Genomic DNA, 19,703 nt, shown 5'->3' on the forward strand with positions numbered 1-19,703 from the left:
AACTTACATTTTGTGTGAGAACCGATACGGCTACGGTCATTTTTTTTCTTTTCCGTGTGAGCTTGTGTGCTTGTTTTGGAGAAATTCAGTCAACGAGGTATTACATTGATAATCAAAGGCATTAATGTAACGACTGTACTGCAATTATAAGGGAAATGTTAATGTTTCTATTTTCTGTTTGTATTTTTGTAAATACCTAATTTCAATCGGAATTTATCATTTCCTGACAGTTGCATTTAAAGTAGTATTTTGAGTCACATAGCAACAAACAATTTGAATGGGAGCGAAAAATTTAAAATCTTGAGAATGGTTGATTGCATTAGGTTAACTACATTAACAATACTTCAAAACATTGTGGACGGTTGGTTGGGTTAGTATAGCTACATTAAAAACCTGTAAAATATTTTTTATATTTTTTGCTTTCTTAGAAAGCAGTACGAATATACAAACACTGTTTTCAGAGATTATATATATGAACAACTCTAGTGTTCGGAAATATTTTCAGATTTTTATTTATACTTTATGCAAAAGCCTCTCTGTAAGAATGAATGTAATGTAATGTAATGTAAGAAAAAACTATTTTCCAAATTTTCATTAATTTATCTACAGAAAAGCCACTACACTCTAAATTCACAAAATATTTTTTTTCAGAAGTATTTCTACTCTAGTAAATTGCCCCATTAAGAACTGAAACACTCCTCTGTAGGATGACTACGTAATATCAACAGAATGCAACATAAATAAATATTCTGGAATTGTTGAATTTTTTTTAGAAAAGGACTATAACAAACATTTACCAGCAATATAAAAATTGAAGTCGTAGAACACATTGGTTGTTAAATTTATTTCTAACTCACTCAACGCATTTTAAAACATTGTGATACATTATATTATACAGTTTGTTGACCAATTCTGAATTCTCAGAATCAACATGTCCTGAAATATTTCAATGTCTGCCACACAACACATTTATTAAGTCATAAAGAATGGATGGTCTCTTCAAGAAATCTCAGAACATTAGGTACTGTTTGTTATGCACTTGCGTCTTCTTTCATTTCAACATCAGCAGATTCAACTGCTTTGCTAACACTTACGCTCTTCTTGCTTTTCTTGGGTTCACCACTCTTCGAGTACGATTTGAATTTACCACTCTTGGACCACATGCACTTGATCTGCATCTTGAACTCGGTAGTTTTCCTTCCCAGCAGCTTGAGTATTTTCGTCTGTTCCGGTTTGAGGATCTTGCCTTGTTGACACACTGTGTACTCCTTCGTCAGAGTCACGACTCCGTTGTTGAGACTCGTCGGCATCCCGAGCTGACGCAGGTACGGCTCGATGGAGTGCGGGAACTGCTCCAGAGGTCCCTCCGGTAGACTCACGGTTTCCTTCGCCTCCGTGCCCGGACGGGCAAAGTCCAGCCGGCTGTAGTCGGCAAACCACTTCATTACCACTCCTTCCGCCTCGTTGGTGAACAGCAAGCCACACTGCCCGACAATCCGCTTTGACAGTTTATGCAAATTCTTGGAAGCTTCGCTCTCTTTGTTTTTACCCAGAGCGATTAGCAGCAGCCTGTTTTTCCCAATAACAAATTTGCTAGGTCTCCATTCCGACTTCATTTCTTTCAGTTTTTCATTGGGCATTTTTTCGAATTCAAACACAAAAATATTCTCAAACTCTGTGACGAGATTATTTATACTTTCAATGAACTTTTGTTTTAGCGCCAGTCCCGTCTTCTTTTTCACTTTCGTTAAAGAAACTTTCTTATCTCGTTTAGAGCGTGGCATTGCTAATCACATAAATCGTAGTAGTTAATTAACACTAAACCACTGACCAAAGTTACGGTGGTATATTAAATATTAAATACTCTTAACTTGTATATCTTTCTAAAGATATCCACGTGCGTGCATAACCTATGAACTCCCAGAAAAACAGTACACAACGCAAGTTAAAAACAAAAAATCCTCACGAGTACACTCAGACAGGCAACATGACAACACTGCCGACGTTCCAGGAAGCTTTCCTCATGCCCCTCGATTCACTAGTTTTAACGCTGTCGGACAAATTCCTCTAACGGAATGATCCGATAGTTGCATTCCGGTGGAGTTAAAAGCCTATTCATGAAACTGCTCTCGCGAGTAACGGAATTAAAAATGTCGGGTTAAGAAAAATCTCTTTGGCAGTGTGGCAACATTGCTTTCAGTGCTGACATCTTTGGTATTAATGAAAAACGCAGCATCAATTCTCGTTGAAGTGTTTAAATATTCATTCGAAAACTTCTTTAATTTATTTTACTGTTTACAACACGATTTACAAATTTCTCATTTGAAGTTGGGTGATAGGGAGATTGGGAAGTACCTGTTGGAGGTTTTCAAGCAGTCTCTGGAGGAGGGGAAACTACCAATGGAATGGAAGGAGGCAGTGGTAGTTCCCATCTACAAGGGGGGAAATGATAAGGCGGAGCCAGGAAGTTACAGGCCGGTCAGTTTGACGTCCTGTGTAGGAAAAGTGATGGAGAGGTTGGTAGGAAGGTACGTAAAGGGGGAAATGGAAGATCTGGGGTGGGTGGATAACAGGCAGCATGGATTCAGGATGGGGTTCTCATGCGAGACCCAGATGGCTGGGCTGTTGGAAGACCTGGTGGAAGCGGTGGACGGGGGGAAGCAGATAGATGCAATCTTTATAGATTTTGAAAAGGCGTTTGATAAGGTCCCCCATAGGAGGTTAATGGAAAAGGTTGAGTTGCTGGTGAGGGATGGAAGGGTGGTAAACTGGGTGGGTGATTTCCTGAGGAATAGAAGACAAAGAGTGAGAGTGGGTGAGGAAAGCTCCGAGGAGGGGGAAGTGACGTCGGGGGTGCCACAGGGGAGTGTGCTGGGGCCTCTGTTGTTCACAATTATGATAAACGATCTGGGGGAGGGCATGAAAGCCAGATGGAGGCTATTTGCAGATGACTGTGTAGTGTATGAGGTTGTGGGGGAAGGGGGATGTTTAACAGAGGACTTGATAAGGTTGGAGCAATGGACGGAGAAAAATGGAATGTCCTTGAATGTTGGTAAGACAAAAGTTGTCAGATTTACAAAGAGGAGGAAAGTCACACGAAATGTATATTACTGGAAGGGGCAGGAGATAAGAGAGGCAGCAGGATATAAGTACCTGGGGGTGACACTGAAAAATGACCTAGGATGGGCGGAGCACATAGAGGGGGTGGTCAGGAGGGGAAGGCAGGCGCTGGGGTTGCTTGGTAGGACCCTGCAGGGAGCTGGGAGGAGGACAAAGGAGAAGGCATACTCCACATTGGTCAGGCCAATGTTGGAGTATGCGGCGGCGGTCTGGGACCCCTACCTGGTGACTGAGGTGAAGGAGCTGGAAGGGGTGCAGCGCAGAGCGGCTAGGTGGGTGATGGGAATGTGGAGAAGGAGGGAGGGGCAGGATGGGAAACTGCATAGCCCAACGGAAATGATTAAGGAGTTGGGGTGGGAAACGTTACAGAGGAGAAGAAGAGTGGAAAGGTTGGTCAGGATGTTCAAGGTGCTGAAGGGGGAAGGGGGATGGGGGCAATTGGGAAGCAAAGTACATAGAGGGGAGTACAGAGGACGAAGAGACCACAGATGTAAGCTCCAGAGGGTGTGGAGGCGGACAGAGAGAGGGCGGAACACCTTCCTGGTGAGGACGGGGAGGGAGTGGAATGGGCTGGGGGAGGAAATGGTGGAGGTCAGGGATGGGAGGGAGCTGAGGAGAAAGCTGATGGAGGGGGGGGGGAGAGGGGAGTGAGTGGGAGTTCTTGCCACCGGGTGAAAGCCCAATTGCAGGTTAAGTAATAATAATAATAATAATAAAATATTCATATCTTCTGTCGGTAATGGTTCGTTATTGTGTATCCTTATATAGTTTTATAATTCATACTTTCAAAGTAGAAATATTTTGGTTATGGCACAGTTTCACTTCACTAACAAATTCAGCTGAATATTTTAATATTATACGTTAAATAAAAAATTGTGTATGTTACACAGAACACTTAATCCCGGGAACAATGTTCCTTACCTCCTTTGCTCCTTTATACATATTTTCGTAACAATATATTTTGGTAGTCCACCACATTTTGATTTTTGATTTGATTTTTTATTTCATTCAATAGACCATACATAATGGTATAGAATATGTCCAAAAAAAATTACAAATACACATAAATACAAACACATGAACAGGTACAAGAACAGTATTAAAAGCATTACAAAATTAAAATAATATAATTTAACAGCTGCTCTTCCATGAATAAGCACCTATTATATATTATACATAAAAGAAATTATATATAAAAGAAAAGTCATACATAAAAAAAAATTAAAAATTACGAAGCTACCTCCTGTTCATAATCATCTATATTATAAAAAGCCTTATTTGATAAATAAAGAAATAATTCCTTTTTAAAATAATTAATTTGTTTTTATGAATAAGCAATAATACTTTGTAAATATAAATACAGGGCACAGTAAGAAGACCTAAGGATTTATAAATATCACAACTGTCCAAACGTTTAATGTGGAGTATAATTCTAATTAATTTTTTTTGTATAATAAAAACTGATTGTAGATGATGTCTATTACTCCCCCAAAACATAATTCCATAGCTGATTAAAGAATAAACATAGCCAAAGTAAGCAAACCATAGGCATTGTTTGGTAGTTATATGAGAAAGTACTTTAAACATATAACACATACTGTTTAATTTATTTAGCAAACCAAACGTATGTTTGTCCCATGATAAAAATTCATCAATCTCAAGTCCAAGGAATCGTGAATGTGCCATAAAATTTAAGTTAGTATTTTTTAACAGAGTATTTGGTTTATTTGATTTTAATTTAGAGGGGAAAAAAAAAATTGTTTTACCATAATTCAGTAGCAGTTAATTATGTGTAAACCAAGAGTTTAATGAATGTAGTGTATTCATAACCAGAGCATCAAGTTTAGAAGCTGGATTGGCTTTAACCAGTAGGCCTACATTAGTATCATCTGCAAAGCTATGTTTATTGTAATAGTTTATTTTAAAATTAAACTGGATACGCAATAAGGAAAAATTACCGATTATTTTAATCTTTGCAAGTTATTACAAAATAATGATTTTTATGGACTATTTCTTGGTAATAGTTGGAGGAAAAAATTGGATATTGTTAATAGAGTAACTGCTTCTGGAAAACAATCTTTGAATTCTTCTAAAGATTTTCTTTCAGCAACTATCCTTTTCTGTCAATTTCTTAATTTAATAATACGCCAATCCCTCACTTGGCACATCTTCAAATTTCATGACTTCATTTAGCGCTATGTTAATTTTACTGCCCCAGTCTTGACTGGCACGTCAGTAAATTTCAGTTTGCACGAAATTGCTTCAGGAAAAAAAAATTTGGGTATGATGCCACGAAGTCTGCTTCAACTTAGTAAACAACAGATGTACCGTGGCATACAGTTAGCTATACGAGAGGGAAGAGATGCACACGCAGGTCTCACTTCCCTATCGGCTGTTTGAAAAAACAACAGCTATGGCAAGTTCAACTGCAGCTATGGAGTGTAAAGGACCAAATGTTTTTACGTCCACACATATCCCGCCGAGCCGTGATGAACTTCTTTCTAACCAGTGGCAGGAAACTCGCACGCACAAACACAAAGTAATGTCTGCCCATTCGTCTGCCGGTAACTACACGTGCACAAGCACTTGCAGTTAGAATCATATTGGAATCATATTGGAATCATGGCTTCCAAGTGAGAGCGTAATGAATAGTGTTCAAGTATTTGAGACAAAACTATAAGTATTACGGCGTGCAGATTGTCATGAAGGCCACACTTATTTCGGTCGCACTTTAGTTTTAAGCAAGTCAACTGTGTGCATAATAATACAAAATAAGGATTCTATCAAACGTTTATTTAAGGTGGGTTGGCTTTCTGTAAACACTGTGGCCAATGAGGTTATCCTCTCCTCTTGTGACCAAGACATCCAGAAAAGGCAAATTTACATCTACTTCCACCTCCATGGTAAATTGTATGTTCAGGAAGTCTTGCAGCCTATCTTTGCCATGGCTCCAAATCACAAAGGTGTAATTTACATACTTGTACCAGCTGGCTGGTGCTTATTGCTTTCTCATCAAATTCGACCATAAAAATGTTGGCTAAGAGGGGAGAGAGAGGTGAACCCATGGCAGTGTCTTCCTAACACTGCCCCTTGAACGAGAAGAAGGTCGAAGAAACACAGTGTTGTGTGAGCTTCACTATGTCTCTGCTCAGGTTGTCTTCTCCCAGATGTGTGAGGATAATTTGAAGGGCTTCTGAGACAGGCACTTTAGTGAAGAGTGATAACACATCAAAGCTAACCAGATCTGTTGATGGAAGAGAAAATTGCTTAAGAATTGAAATTAAATGTGCGGAATTTCCGATTGAGAGGCTGCGTGGGTACTAAAGGTTGGATTAATATTAATTCATTCAAGTATCTGGCTAGTGCAAGGGTAGAAGAGCCGATTGCAGTAACTATTGGACGAAGAGGAATGTCCTTATGTATCTTCAGAAGCCGATAGAATGTCGAGGTTATGTCATCTTTGATGATTAGATGTTTTTTGGACTCGTCGCAGAGTCAACTTTAGACGAAGACGCTTATTGAATTCTTTCACGACACATTTTTAAATCATCAAAACACAGTTAGGTACTAAAAACAGTGTATAAAAGAAGTAATGCAAATTTTTTTCTTTTTATTTGGAGTTAACATCTCATCAACAGCTAGGTCATAAAAAAGAATGGCAAGAAAATGTAGCTTGTTCCAATATTAACTTACATGTTAAAAGTCAATATGTATTTATAAAACACAAATTCCCCATCTTAAGCCAAGAAACTTAAAGATACGAGCCCCCCCAAGACCTATATTTTATGGATCAACAACGCTGATTCATAGACTCCCAAGACCGGCTCATCCCCCCCCCCCCTTCATATATATATATATATATATATGGTGTATCAAATGTGTGTGTGTATACACACACACACACACGCACATACAGGATGTATCAAAATTCATGTTACAATGCTTGAGGGTAGAAAGCTCTTATTATTTGCAACCATTTTTGCCAGTAAACATGTTGCCAGAAACGCGTAGTTAAGCCCCTGTAGCCCCAGAAAGAGTCAGCGTTGGCAACCCGTTGTAGAGTGTTATGTTGTGGATGTGCGGGCATTCGAGTAGAGAAATAAACTTTTTAATTTCACTCTGAAATCAATCACAGCTTCGGCTTTGTTTCACAACATTGAAATTGTTGCATACATTTTAACAACGTGACAGCCTAAAGCAATAGCTCAAAAACACGCCCACCTTGAGCAACACACAGGTGGCAACGGCGAATCATGTTTTCACGGATACGCTGGAGCATGTGTGGAGTCGACCTTATGATTTCGCACGCTTCAATGATTCGCTGTGTAAGCTCTTCTACCGTTTCTACTGGCGTAGCATAGATAAGCCCTTTAACGTAACCCCACAGAAAGAAATCTAACGGGGTTAGGTCCGGTGACCTTGGCGGCCATGCGACAGGGCCTGCTCGTCCAATCCATCGGTTTGGAAATGTTTGGTTTAAATACTCTCGCACTTGCAGGGAAAAATGAGGTGGTACCCCGTCATGTTGGTACCACATCACACATCGGACATGCAATGGAACCTCTTCAAGAAGACCTGGTAGTTCGTTCTGAAGGAAGTGGAGGTATCCGGCGCCGGTAAGTCGTGGTGGAAGAAAAAAATGTCCGATGAGTACGCCGTCAACAATACCGGCCCACACATTAACTGAAAAACGTTCCTGGCGGGCTGTAACACACGTTGCATGCGGATTGACATCTTCCAAACATGACTGTTGTGCGAATTGAGAATAGTGTCTGAGTGAACTTGGCTTCATCGCTGAATAAAACCGCTAACTCAAGGTTCCTCAATACTCTTCGAATGTACCAACGAGAAAAGGTCATGCAAAGAGGATAGTCCACCGGACCCACGTGTTGCACTTTTTGAAGGTGGTACGGGTACAAGAGTTGCTCATGAAGAACTCGCCAAACAGCCATTTTGTCAGCGTCCATATCGGAACCTTCTGCCCTTGTGCTTGTATCCGGACTCTCCTCAAATCTCTGAAGTGTATCTTCTTCAAAACTGGGAATACGAACCCTGCGTGGAGCACAGCATTTGGTCTTGTGACGGCACATGTACCAGTATCACGCATTCGCTGAGAAAGTCTTGCAAACATGGTGTGAGCTGGAATCCTACGACCCGGATATCGTTCTTCGTACAGATGATGGGCGGCTCGTCCATTTTGTCTAGCTTCCCCATAAACAAGCAGCATGTCCGTGTACTTACTAAACATGTACTCCATTGAGCTTCACTAAAACGTTGCCCTTTTCAGAACCACAGCGAAAGAAATGACACCACGAGTTTGCTTGTACGACAGAACAGTCAACGACAGACCACCAGTGATATCAAAACACACTGCGACACTGCGATGTCACGCTGCGCAGTGCTATGGCACGGCACGAACAGAAGAAAAGAGGTGAGGGCGTCACCAACGGAAGTAAAAAGGGGCGGGGGTCAGCATTCGACATCGTACAGTCCTCTCGAACGCTGCCCAGCGTCGTAAACACGTATTTCACCACAGCATCATCTGTCTCGCACAAAGCCCAACGGGTTCCCTACGCTGACTATTTCTGGGGCTACAGGGGCTTAACTACATGTTTCCGGCAACATGTTTATTGGCAAAAATGGTTGCAAATAATAAAGAGTTTTCTACCCTCAAGCGTTGTAACATGAATTTTGATATATATATATATATATATATATATATATATATATATATATATATATATATATATATATATATATATATAAAGTGTGTACAACGTCACAGACAGAAGAGGTACAGAAATAATGTTAGGCAATATACTTAATGACGCAAAGTTAAAGCATATAGGTCCCTAAATTTATAAAAGTGAACATAGGTGATAAATTTCCAAGTGAAAGACTTAGCTAGGAATGTCCAAATGGACTAATATTAAACCAATCATGTGGACAGAAAATTTTCACATTACAGTGGATTCAAACACATCAAGCAACCCAGATGATTTCAAAACATTTAGGTAATAAGATATAAAATCGTGAGAACGCTTAGTTGGGTTTGGTTCACTACATTAAAATAATGTGGAATCATTTTAATGGTTAGTTATTACTTAATTACCTATCATAATGTAGATTAACTAACATAACCAACTGTCCCTACATATTTTATGGTATTTTAACTAGCGCTCGCTTCACACAATTTCACAGCATTTTTTACAAAGCTAACCATTCTCACTATTTTATAATAAAATATAAAAGTTACCAGTAACTATAGAAAGTTATATATATATATATATATTGTAACACAAAACTGGAATTATTTGATACTACCAGTCAAGGTAGTACTGATGTAATACAGTAATATATCAAGTCCTACTCAGTCTTACAAAGTATGAAAATATGTACATATACATAAGTTACTAAGTATATCATGTTTGTTTCAGTCCATATTGTATATATTGTAAATGTTAAACATGCTACAATTATAACATATGTGTAGGGCCATGCATATTTCGCGAAAAGAAACTGAGGCTAGCTGAAAGTTAAAACACTGTAGCATCATCTGTATTCCGTGATTGGGTGAGTTTCTTTCAGGTACATGTCTACTGTTAAAACACCAGTCACAGTAAGTCAGTGCGGAAGCAAACGCCTCCTGAGTGGCTCGGTCAAATAAGGCAACGACTTCTCTCGCAGACGGCCGCCAGTCGCAAGGAAGAAAACTGTTGAAGCGGGTATATCTTGTTGCCGTCTAATAGGAGTTCAGATTTATTCACGAAAAATGCCTGCCCCTACATATGTGTATACAAAATAGTATATATGTGTGTATGTGTATGCATATAGATATATTAATCTTACAAATTAAAAGTAAAAAATTGTAAAATTTGTTATCATGAAAGCTATGTACTTATTATTTTCTTGTGTATGTATATTTTGTGTACCAAAATATCATTTTATATTGTAGCATGTTTTGGATATTTAAACTGTAAATAAGTAAATGACATGTTCCATAACATCATATTATAATTAATGAACGATTTGTTCAAAACAAATAAAGCTTTGAGCGATCGAAATCATGTGATTCGTTCACGAAGTAAAGATCAATTCTTTGAGAGTCGATTCCTTGAAAGCTGAACACAAGTCAGAAGAACAAAATGGCGGAAGAACGAGATGAGAACCAGCCATGCAGCTTGTCTGATTCGTTCGTGAAATGAATCATGACGTCGGGAGTCAGAGTAATCAGTGATCGCTGCGTGAGTGTGTATACACAAGTGCAAACGATTCTTGATAAAATAAAACAGGATAACGTTTAAAGTATCTACACCTGACAATGTCAATGGTTAAGTCGTAGTTTAAAATTTATTTTTTACATACACAAACATAAACTTAGGAGGGAAAAAAACTAACAAACCAAGCAAACTAAAAATAACAGGAAAAGTAACAACATAAAAATGTACCACACTTACCATTTTTGGGTTAATTACTTCACATTGTTCAGATTGTTTAGTTGTTGCTTATATTCTTATTAAATGATATATTATTAATATAATATAAATAAAATTAACATGTGAATAAAACTTTATTTAACAGCAGTTTTTAATTTAGATAAAATTATAATATTAAAATTATCAGCTGTCAAACTTATATGGATATTGATATAATTTTGCAATCAATCACTAATATGTCATCTAATGTAAATATGTCTGACATGTTTAACTCAGTGTATTGAGCTCCTAGTCTGAGAATCAAAGGTACAAATTTTGATTTTTGGCCAAGTCTGAAATTTTTCACTGTAAAAGAAAATTTTCTACTCAGGACCAGGACTGGGGGTTACAATTTCCTTTCACAAAAGCAATGATAAACCATCGGACAATCAACCTGCCACGAAAAACTCGGGTACTCCGCAGCGTCCCACCGCGACATTACCTGCGGTAATCGTGCTCGGACATGAATATAAAGGAATCGCCATTAATGCGATTATGTATGCAAATATTCCTGAATTTTATATGTATCACTGCATTTATCATTTGCAGTGATCAACATTCAATATTTTTGTAACAGACAGTATACAGCTAGACGTCTGGAATTTCAGCTATCTGAGCAGAGCAGATAAAAATAACCAGCCCGGAGCAAAGACGTAACTAATACTCCAAAGGGTGGACAAGTTATGATTCTTGGTAAGAGTCATATCCCGTAGAAGAATGAAAAGAACAAATCTTTTGAACGAATCATTACATAGAACTGATTCAAAAGAACCAATTCGGTAAAAAGGATCGTTGGGTGAATTCTATTATTCAATACCGGATTCCTACTGGTTGAGAATCACAGAGGGGAAATGAATGACGTCATGGAAGTTGGCCAACGATTATAAATTGAAGAATGGAATGAAGGAAAATATTATATGTACTATTGGCAACAGCGAAAGACAAAATAGCCCTGCGGGGAAAAAAAGACGAATGATAGTATAAGTTTTGGAGTGATAGTAGCGGTCGGTTATACGAGGAGTGAATTAATAAGTAGAATTGAATATCATCATAAACTGTATGAATAAGTACACAATAAGTATTAAGTAGGTAATAAGAAATTTATTGGACGTGTAGGGTAATGAGTGTAGTAGTCACGAGAGAAGAGGAAAGCCGTGTTTATTTATATTGAAGAAAGAGAATGTGTGGTGGTGATTGAAGTAGTAACCACGGAAGTGACGCTTCATATTTCGCGATAACGAATAAATTAAAAGGATGAATAGCAAATTAGTGTAAATTTATAATCTACAAGAGAAATAGTGACAAAACAATTATTACCATAATGCTGAAAAATATGAGCGATTTTTTTATGACTTTTAAATGTTGGTGATGTGTAATTTTATGTGAATTTCATTTGATGTGTTAGATGAGAGATGTGTTGTGTGCATTTCATTTTCTTTAGTTCGGTGAATCATAAAAGTTATTAGGTAATGTAAAAATGGTTTGTTTTCCTGTAGATTAGTAATGCAATCATTGAAGTGATAATCACAAAGCGAAAGGTTTGGTGAGCGTAGGTTGGCTAGAAAAAATTTCACATAGCCTATAATATAAATAAATTATAGGTGGAGGATATTGTAAAAGAGACTAAAATTCTATAAGGTCTACTTTGTTTGTTTTCAAAAGTGGTATTTCAGTTGTATAAAATAAAAACTTTTGTGATTAAAAAAATATTAAATAGAAAATAGGCCCACCTGGTCTAGCCTGTTTTGTGATAATGGGAGTTAAATAATTACCATGATGAAAATTCTAGATAATAGTTTAAAAAAAAACAGTCCAACTAAGTCTACTCTATTTTGCGATACCAGTATTTAACTTTTTTAAAGTGAGATGTTTTAAAATAATTTTTTTTCTGTATTGTGAAGTATAATCCAGTCCCACCCAATATATTATATTTTGTGATACCAGTTTTTTTAAAAAAAATATTAAATGTCAGATGTTTCAAAATAATTTCTCAGTATTGTGAAATGGATTACAGTCCTACCAGGTGTTTTCTATTTTGCAATACTGATATTGAGTTTTCTGAACATAAGACTTTTCCAAATATTTTATCGGTATTGTATAATAGAATTTAGTCCCACCCAGTCTAGTCTATTCTATTTTCTGAAAGTGAGACATTATGACATAATTTTTTCTGGGTATCGTGAAGTTGAATACAGTCCCACAAAGTCTATTATATTTGCGTACCACGGTATCGCAAAATATACAAGAGCGGGAGGATTATAGTCTAGTTTACGATACCGAAAAAGCATAACAGAAAAAAATGAAATAGGCCTATGAAAAATAGTGTGTTTCTTGTTCCCCGCCCAAAACGTCCATATTCCCGCGCTTGTCCCGAAAGAAAGTAAGGATGGTAATGACGTATGAGACACAATTTTGGTGACGTCATTAATGTTATATTATCGCCAGCTAGAATAGTCCCGCATCGTTCTGCCCATCAATAGTATCAACCAAAATCAAGGCTCAATGGAATGAATAAATATGGTTTAGGTTAATGTTCATTTTCCAAGTTAAAGAAGATAAAGTTTGTTTGGTTAAGCCGCATTATAACATTTCTAATACGTTAAAAAGTTTATTAAGTTATTGAACAATAAGGAAAGGTGGGTTTGTAATTTGACTTAGTTCTGCAAAACTACTTGAGAACGGCTATTTAATCAAAGAAATTTGTGCGGTTTAACATTACTTACGTCCGTACCCATTTCGTTATCACAGAATTTAATTTAATAAGCGATTACTCCTTACCATTTCGATCCCCATTCGTTTCAAATAGCGATTATCTCGTATATCTCCGGCATTTTATTTAATGTTTACTAATAAAAAATAAATATACAAAAAAAATTTTTTTAATGAGATAGCAGACTATATAGTCATTTCATTTCAACACAATTGACCATCAACACTCAACATGAACGTAAGTAGTGTAAGTCAGGGTAAGTACAGATGCATCAAACAGTTATTGCCATAACTTAGGTTGTTTCAGTTATTTATGAATTTGTGTATATAATTTTATTTATTAGTATATTATAGCACCTTAGTAATGTATTAATGTTCACTCAACCTCATGTATGTATGTTTGTGTTTGTGCATGAGTTTACCAGTTGTAAGGCTAGGAGTTTGCACACTTATGCGGCAATAGACTGGTGGCCCACACCGTGAATGGCCACGTTGATAGGATACTTAGCAACGCACATTTCTCTGACCCTCTGTAATGCTTGACTTCTATTAGTGCATCCCAACTAATCGACTAGGGTTCTTTAGCCTGTAAGTTTGACGTCGTCCGGCCGAAGGCCACCCTAAAGCCCGACCTGCAACCGCAAGTATCCGACCCCGCTAACGGAACGCGCCCCTAGCCATGGCCCACCTGAGTCAGGCGAGCGCCGCGGAACTTAGGTATTTCAACGCCCTTCATTAATTGGCAAGAAAATCCAAGGCATGTACACAATAAATTCACTAAACATTAATGAACCCGCCACTTTGAATTAATAACACCGTGCAACACAAGTGCGACGTAGGAGTGCCCGGGTCACTCACGTGTAGCTTTCTACTAAAACAGCTGTGAGTGCAACCCTTGCGGCCTTCAGCCTAAATTCAATAGTGAAATATGTGACGTACCTCAAACCGCACCAAATTAGCATTATCATTCCCCACTGGAGTAGTAATCAAGAAACAGACAGTCTCCAGTATGACTCTAATATTCAAACTTATTTTAGACAACTTTATTAAATGTCATTTCTAAAACATATATAGAAATTAAGTTAATCATTAATTTTTTTGTACCAATTTAGAGCCACTTACATTTTGTTACTAATATAATTTTTTACGTATAACGGAACTTTAGAAACTCTGGCGCGACAGGAAGCTCACCCCTCCCCTCGCCATAGGGCCAGACTCCAGTACAGCGCGACTCGCGGACCGGGACGGACGCATGTCCCACGGGGAGCCATCATCTCTTGTATTCATCGAACTTCAATCTGGTAATTATAGTCACAACCGAAACCTTTTTTAAATACTCCCCATGTGCGCCCGGTCCTTTTCCGGTGTAGGTCCTAACCCATCCGCGTCAATTTAACACGCCCCACACAACGCATTACGTGTGGCCGTGCAATATACGGCACACGCCGACTCCCGCCACCACAGAAATTTACTTAATTGCCTAGTGCACAGGCACTAGCTACATCCAATCGTAGACGTGTTCTTAATTTAATAGCGAGCCGCGGTCCTCACAGGTGGGCCCGCGCGTCGCAGCTTACCAATTATGGGATTAGCCGACTCTAATTGAACACTCTCCCTCAACTGCAACTGGCGTGAGGGCATAACGTTAGTGACGGCGCGTCAGAGCGCCTCGTGTGTAATTGACAATGTACTGTTAGGGAATTCGTGTGATTGTAAGTGCCGTGTAATTTGCCAACGTAATTAAAAATCCACTCCGCACACTCCGTGCGCGACGTGTGAACGACAGTGCAAACTGTGTTCATTATTCCGAAACCTCACCAATCCAGTTAGGGATCAGCGTCCTATGCTGTGTAGGGCCAGTGGGGCAACAGGCAGTAGGGATCCCTAGCATCATCACCACCACCACCGTTCCTAGCGGTCCACGCAGAGGCTTCCGAACCTCACGACCCACCTCGTGGCTAACCACCGCGTTAGCCTGGCGCCCTCCCGGACATGTTTCCCCGCAACATAACAGCCTTCCGGCTAGGAACACCGCCGAGTCTCGAACACGAGAACCCGGGCGACGGTAAGTGGAACAGATGGATAGAAGAAGGCATCTCAGACACTGGAAATGACCGCCTAAGCACGACATAGTTTCGATCTGGACTACGCCTATTCTCTCTCTTTGCTGTACCTCTTTAGAAGTGTTTCTGTTCCACTCTGCTCATGCGTACCTGGCCATTTCTAGTCGTAAATTGTTCTTGTTCGTCGAGCTATTGATTGAGTTTTTAGTAGGCTTAAGAGTAGATAAGATTGTGGGAATATCTGTTGTGTGGGCGACGCACAGAGTACCTAAGTTGCGATCGTGATGACAGTAGAATTATAGTTAAATTATTGTTGTTTGATACGTCAAAAATGTTGATGCAGATTCTGTCAGTGTTTTCTCATATTAAAGTGACAGGGCATGTGACTTTGAAGCAAAGTGTATAACATGTCGTGCCTTTTGTGTAAGTTGTACAAAGTTGTGAATAAGGCACGATGATACATCTGGTAATAGACTGGTCTTGCGATTGACATTGCTTTCATAAGGCTTACCTTTGACAATCTTGCTAAGCAGTGGGTGTGTACGTCAATTACACTACCCAACAAATAATTTTTCTGAATGTTTCATAACCCTAATAAGCTAATTCTTACTGATTTTGGGTTTAAAAAATGGATATGGCAAATTATCCTTTTTTTATTGACGTCGTCCGACCGACGACCATCCCTAAGCCCGACCTGCAACCGCCAGTATACTTTCCCGCTAACGGAACGCACCCCTGGCCGTGGCCCACCCGAGTCGAGCGAGCCACCGAGCCGAACGGCCAAACCAGACATTATTATTATAAAGCACACTAAATCCGAGTGAACTAAAGACGAACCACACCCATTCCCCCTCAAACAATTAATTACGAATTTTGCGACCTTAAAGTCTCTTCCAGACGCAGTCATTTAGTTTTTAACGTAATGAGGTCAAGCTTGGCGCGGCAGGGGCCGACGCGCCACCGGACGCCATGCCAGTTCCGCAGTTCAACTCGACTCGCGGACCGGGACGGACTTACGTCCCACGGAGAGATAACAACCATTGTCTTCATCGCAAGTAACGTCCGGTAAATATAGTCATTTAGCATAAACCAAACCTTTTTCTATTCACCTCTCCGTGCGTGCCCGGTCCGTTTTTTACGGTTCAGGACCTAATCCGACCACGTAAACGTAAAGACGCCCCGCACCACACCTGGTGCGCAGGGTCGTTCTTCAGCATACGGCACGGGCCGTCTTCCGCAAACCACAGAACTTTCTTAAAGCCATGCGCCTTCGCGCTGACCACAAACCCGCAAGGGAAACTTCGCCAAGTTTAGTGGCGGTGCGTGTACCACCCCAGTGGGCACGGCACCCGCGTAGAAACAATCGCTTACGGGACTGGCCGACTCCAGTCACCCACAAACTCTGTGTGCCACGTCAATTGTGCGCGCCTAATTTTCATTAAATGTACTTTGTTAAAGTAATTTTGCACCACGTCATTTGTGTGCGCCTAATTTTCATTAAGTGTACTTTGTTAACGTAACTTTGCACCACGTCATTTGTGCGCGCCTAATTTTCATTAAGTGTACTTTGTTAACGTAACTTTGCGCCACGTCATTTGTGCGCGCCTAATTTTCATTAAGTGTACTTTGTTAACGTAACTTTGCGCCACGTCATTTGTGCGCGCCTAATTTTCATTAAGTGTACTTTGTTAATGTAACTTTGCGCCACGTCATCTGTGCGCGCCTCTCTTGCATCAAGTGTACTTGGCCTGCATACTGTTACCCGAGAAACCAGTGCCACGAAACATTGAACATGTACCGGCCTGCACCCCGCAACGGACAAGTAGCCCTCAGGGGCATGTCTGTGCTCAGTAATTGTATGGTGTGACGTCAATCCCTTGAATAAAGGCACGTCGCTACTACAGCAATCCCACGCATTCTTCTTTAACGTAAATTCCCAAGCAATACCGCCGACGGTTCTAGCGGACCACGCTGGGGCAACGAACCACGAACCCCCATTGGTTAGACACCGAGCTAGCCTGGCGCCCTCCCGGAACATAAAACGTTAACCAGACCAGCCACCCCGCTATAACTCGCGCCCGGACTCGAACACGAGACCGCAGCCGACGGCATTATCTTCTGCAATATATGTAATACATACACATAATACATATGGCCAGTTCACAGTTTTCTAAGGGAAATGAAAAAAGTCAAGCATCGCAATTTCTTGTGCAAAATTATTATTAATATAGTATGTATATAACAATAAGCTGGCTGTGAAGCCGAAACTGCGTACCACTATACGCTGTCCTTAAACTGGACATGGAATTACGTAGAATATGAGAAAACTCCCTGTCGGGATAAAAATTAATAAGTTACGAGTCGCACGAAATATCGTGCGACTGGAGTGGGGTCGGCGCCGAGCTAGTTAAAGGATTTTAAAAGACTTACACTATTTCTGATATGGAGATGAAGCGCGAAAGTTGATGGCCCGACGTTCGCGGAGCGCCCGACCCCTTCGAGCTCCCGACGGTAACTGAGCGTGAGACCGCCCTGCGGCCTCGTGCCTAACCACGTGGAACGCGGGAAAACCGACCCGGCCAGTTCTGGACTTAAAGACAAGTTACACAATATATGCTTATAAGACAATTAGACATAATTTCCCTTACATGAATCCTCTTTTAAATTGTTATTAATTTAGTTGTTTCAATTTGACAAAATAATTATACAATTAATTAGGCGCATTGCCACACCCGGCCGGGCGCTGACGTCGCTTTGGGGTTCGTCGCGGCGCACTTTCACACACTCTGCGGTCATCACGCTCGGGCGTGTTAGATGCACTTAGGGGCAAGTGTTGTTGTGGCATAACGACAGTTGCGGATCAGAGGGAGCACCGGCGGTTGGCGCCAAATGCCCCCCCCCTCCAACAAGGCCGTTATGCTCAACAACACTGCTCCTCACACGCATGGAAGTTGTGCACCGGTTCGACGCACTCAGGAGGTCAGGCAAGGTGGGAACCTGGGCATGGCATACCTAGTGAATCTGTTTATAATTGAATCAATGGTGGTTCTGGCATGACCCATCTGGGGGGTGTGAATCGTGAGCCCTGGGGACTTTTATTTGTATGTGATTGCGACCCTATTAATGGGTCGAAAAATGGGTGTGGATCCTCCCTTGCCGGAGTTGGAGACGGCCCTGTCATCCCTCGGGATTCCGCCGCCATGATCTGACCCAGGAAGTAGTCCCCTAAGTGTGTTGGTACCTGTGGAACACAGTGTGATACTCTGATAGGAAGTAATATTGGTGTTGCCTGTTCCTGTCGCCCTCCCTGGTGTGCGCTAGTCCCCCGCTGGACGCTTGCCTTTCCCTGATTCTGGATGTTTCTGGTGACGTACTCCTGCAGATGGACCGGAGGGCGTCGTGCCCGCCTGGAAGGGATGGTGTTTTCACTAACATTAATATCTAAAATTGTCTGGCTCTCCCCCTCACCACTGATCCTGTTAACAGCTGTGCGCCCTTTCCCAGAGCTTGTCAAGCCTCCAATTGCCGGTTGCGGTTGTGAGCAGCACGTGCGGGTCATCAACCGCCGCCGCCTCTGCAGATACCGCCTCTGCACTGTCTCCCCCTCCCCCTCTGACGTAGGCTCCTCAATGGACATGGTAAACGTGAACTCGCTCAAGCTGACGTCCAGCGGCCACCAGGGTTCGTCGACTTCGTCCTCCATATTGTCCGCGTCCCTATCGTCCGGTTGCCAGACAAGGTGAGTCGTCTCCTCCTCAACCAGAGAGGTCGGGTCTAGGTTGGTCATTGGCAAGATATTGTCCGCCGCAAGAGGAAGGATGTTGGGTGGGGGGCAGTTGGGGACTGGAGAGTCCATTATGTTTGTGGACACGGCTGGAGTCCCTGGTGCGGAACTCCCCGCATCTGACACTTGTGTAGGTGCAGTGGAGGTTGCGTGGCCGTCGTGGTGTCCGTGCGGGCTAGCCACGTCCGGTTCGGGCGAGCCCGGAGTCGGGCTCGGTGGTGTGTCTGGAGGCCTATCATTCGGGAGTCCCACCCCTGCTGGGGCCGGGTTAGGTGAAGTGAACGTTGTGTAGCCATTGTGGCGTCTGTGCGGGCTATCTACGTCCGGTTCGGGCGAGCCTGGAGTCAGGCTCGGAGGTGTGTCTGGTGGCCAATCATTCGGGGGTCCCGCCCCTGTTGGGGCCGAGTCATTTACTGCGAGACGCAAGTCCTCTCGGTGCACTTTGGCTGGTCGCCCGCTGGGGGTGCGCACGGTGTATGTAGATGGCCCGGTTCGCCACAGAATTTGGCGGGGTTCAGACCACTTGGGGGCCAGCCCCGCGCAGAAGTTATT

The 19,703-nt window shown here is 41.3% G+C and overlaps 2 protein-coding genes across 2 annotated transcripts in view; both read right to left on the reverse strand.

The window, feature by feature from the left end:
• LOC134535803 (dihydroxyacetone phosphate acyltransferase) overlaps positions 1–13,499 on the reverse strand; it is a 74,320-nt gene extending 60,821 nt beyond the window's left edge. The window contains exon 1 of the mRNA XM_063375083.1: positions 13,374–13,499. Within this exon, the coding sequence (XP_063231153.1) occupies positions 13,374–13,388 (15 nt within the window). The 5' untranslated portion in view covers positions 13,389–13,499. The remainder of the gene's footprint in view (positions 1–13,373) is intronic.
• LOC134535804 (mRNA turnover protein 4 homolog) lies at positions 826–2,150 on the reverse strand. Its single transcript, XM_063375084.1, has one exon. The coding sequence runs from the start codon at positions 1,782–1,784 to the stop codon at positions 1,032–1,034; it is 753 nt and encodes a 250-aa protein (XP_063231154.1). The 5' UTR covers positions 1,785–2,150; the 3' UTR covers positions 826–1,031.
• Positions 13,500–19,703: the final 6,204 nt, after the last annotated feature.

Source organism: Bacillus rossius, chromosome 10 (assembly GCF_032445375.1).
Source record: "Bacillus rossius redtenbacheri isolate Brsri chromosome 10, Brsri_v3, whole genome shotgun sequence".
NCBI lineage: Eukaryota > Metazoa > Arthropoda > Insecta > Phasmatodea > Bacillidae > Bacillus > Bacillus rossius.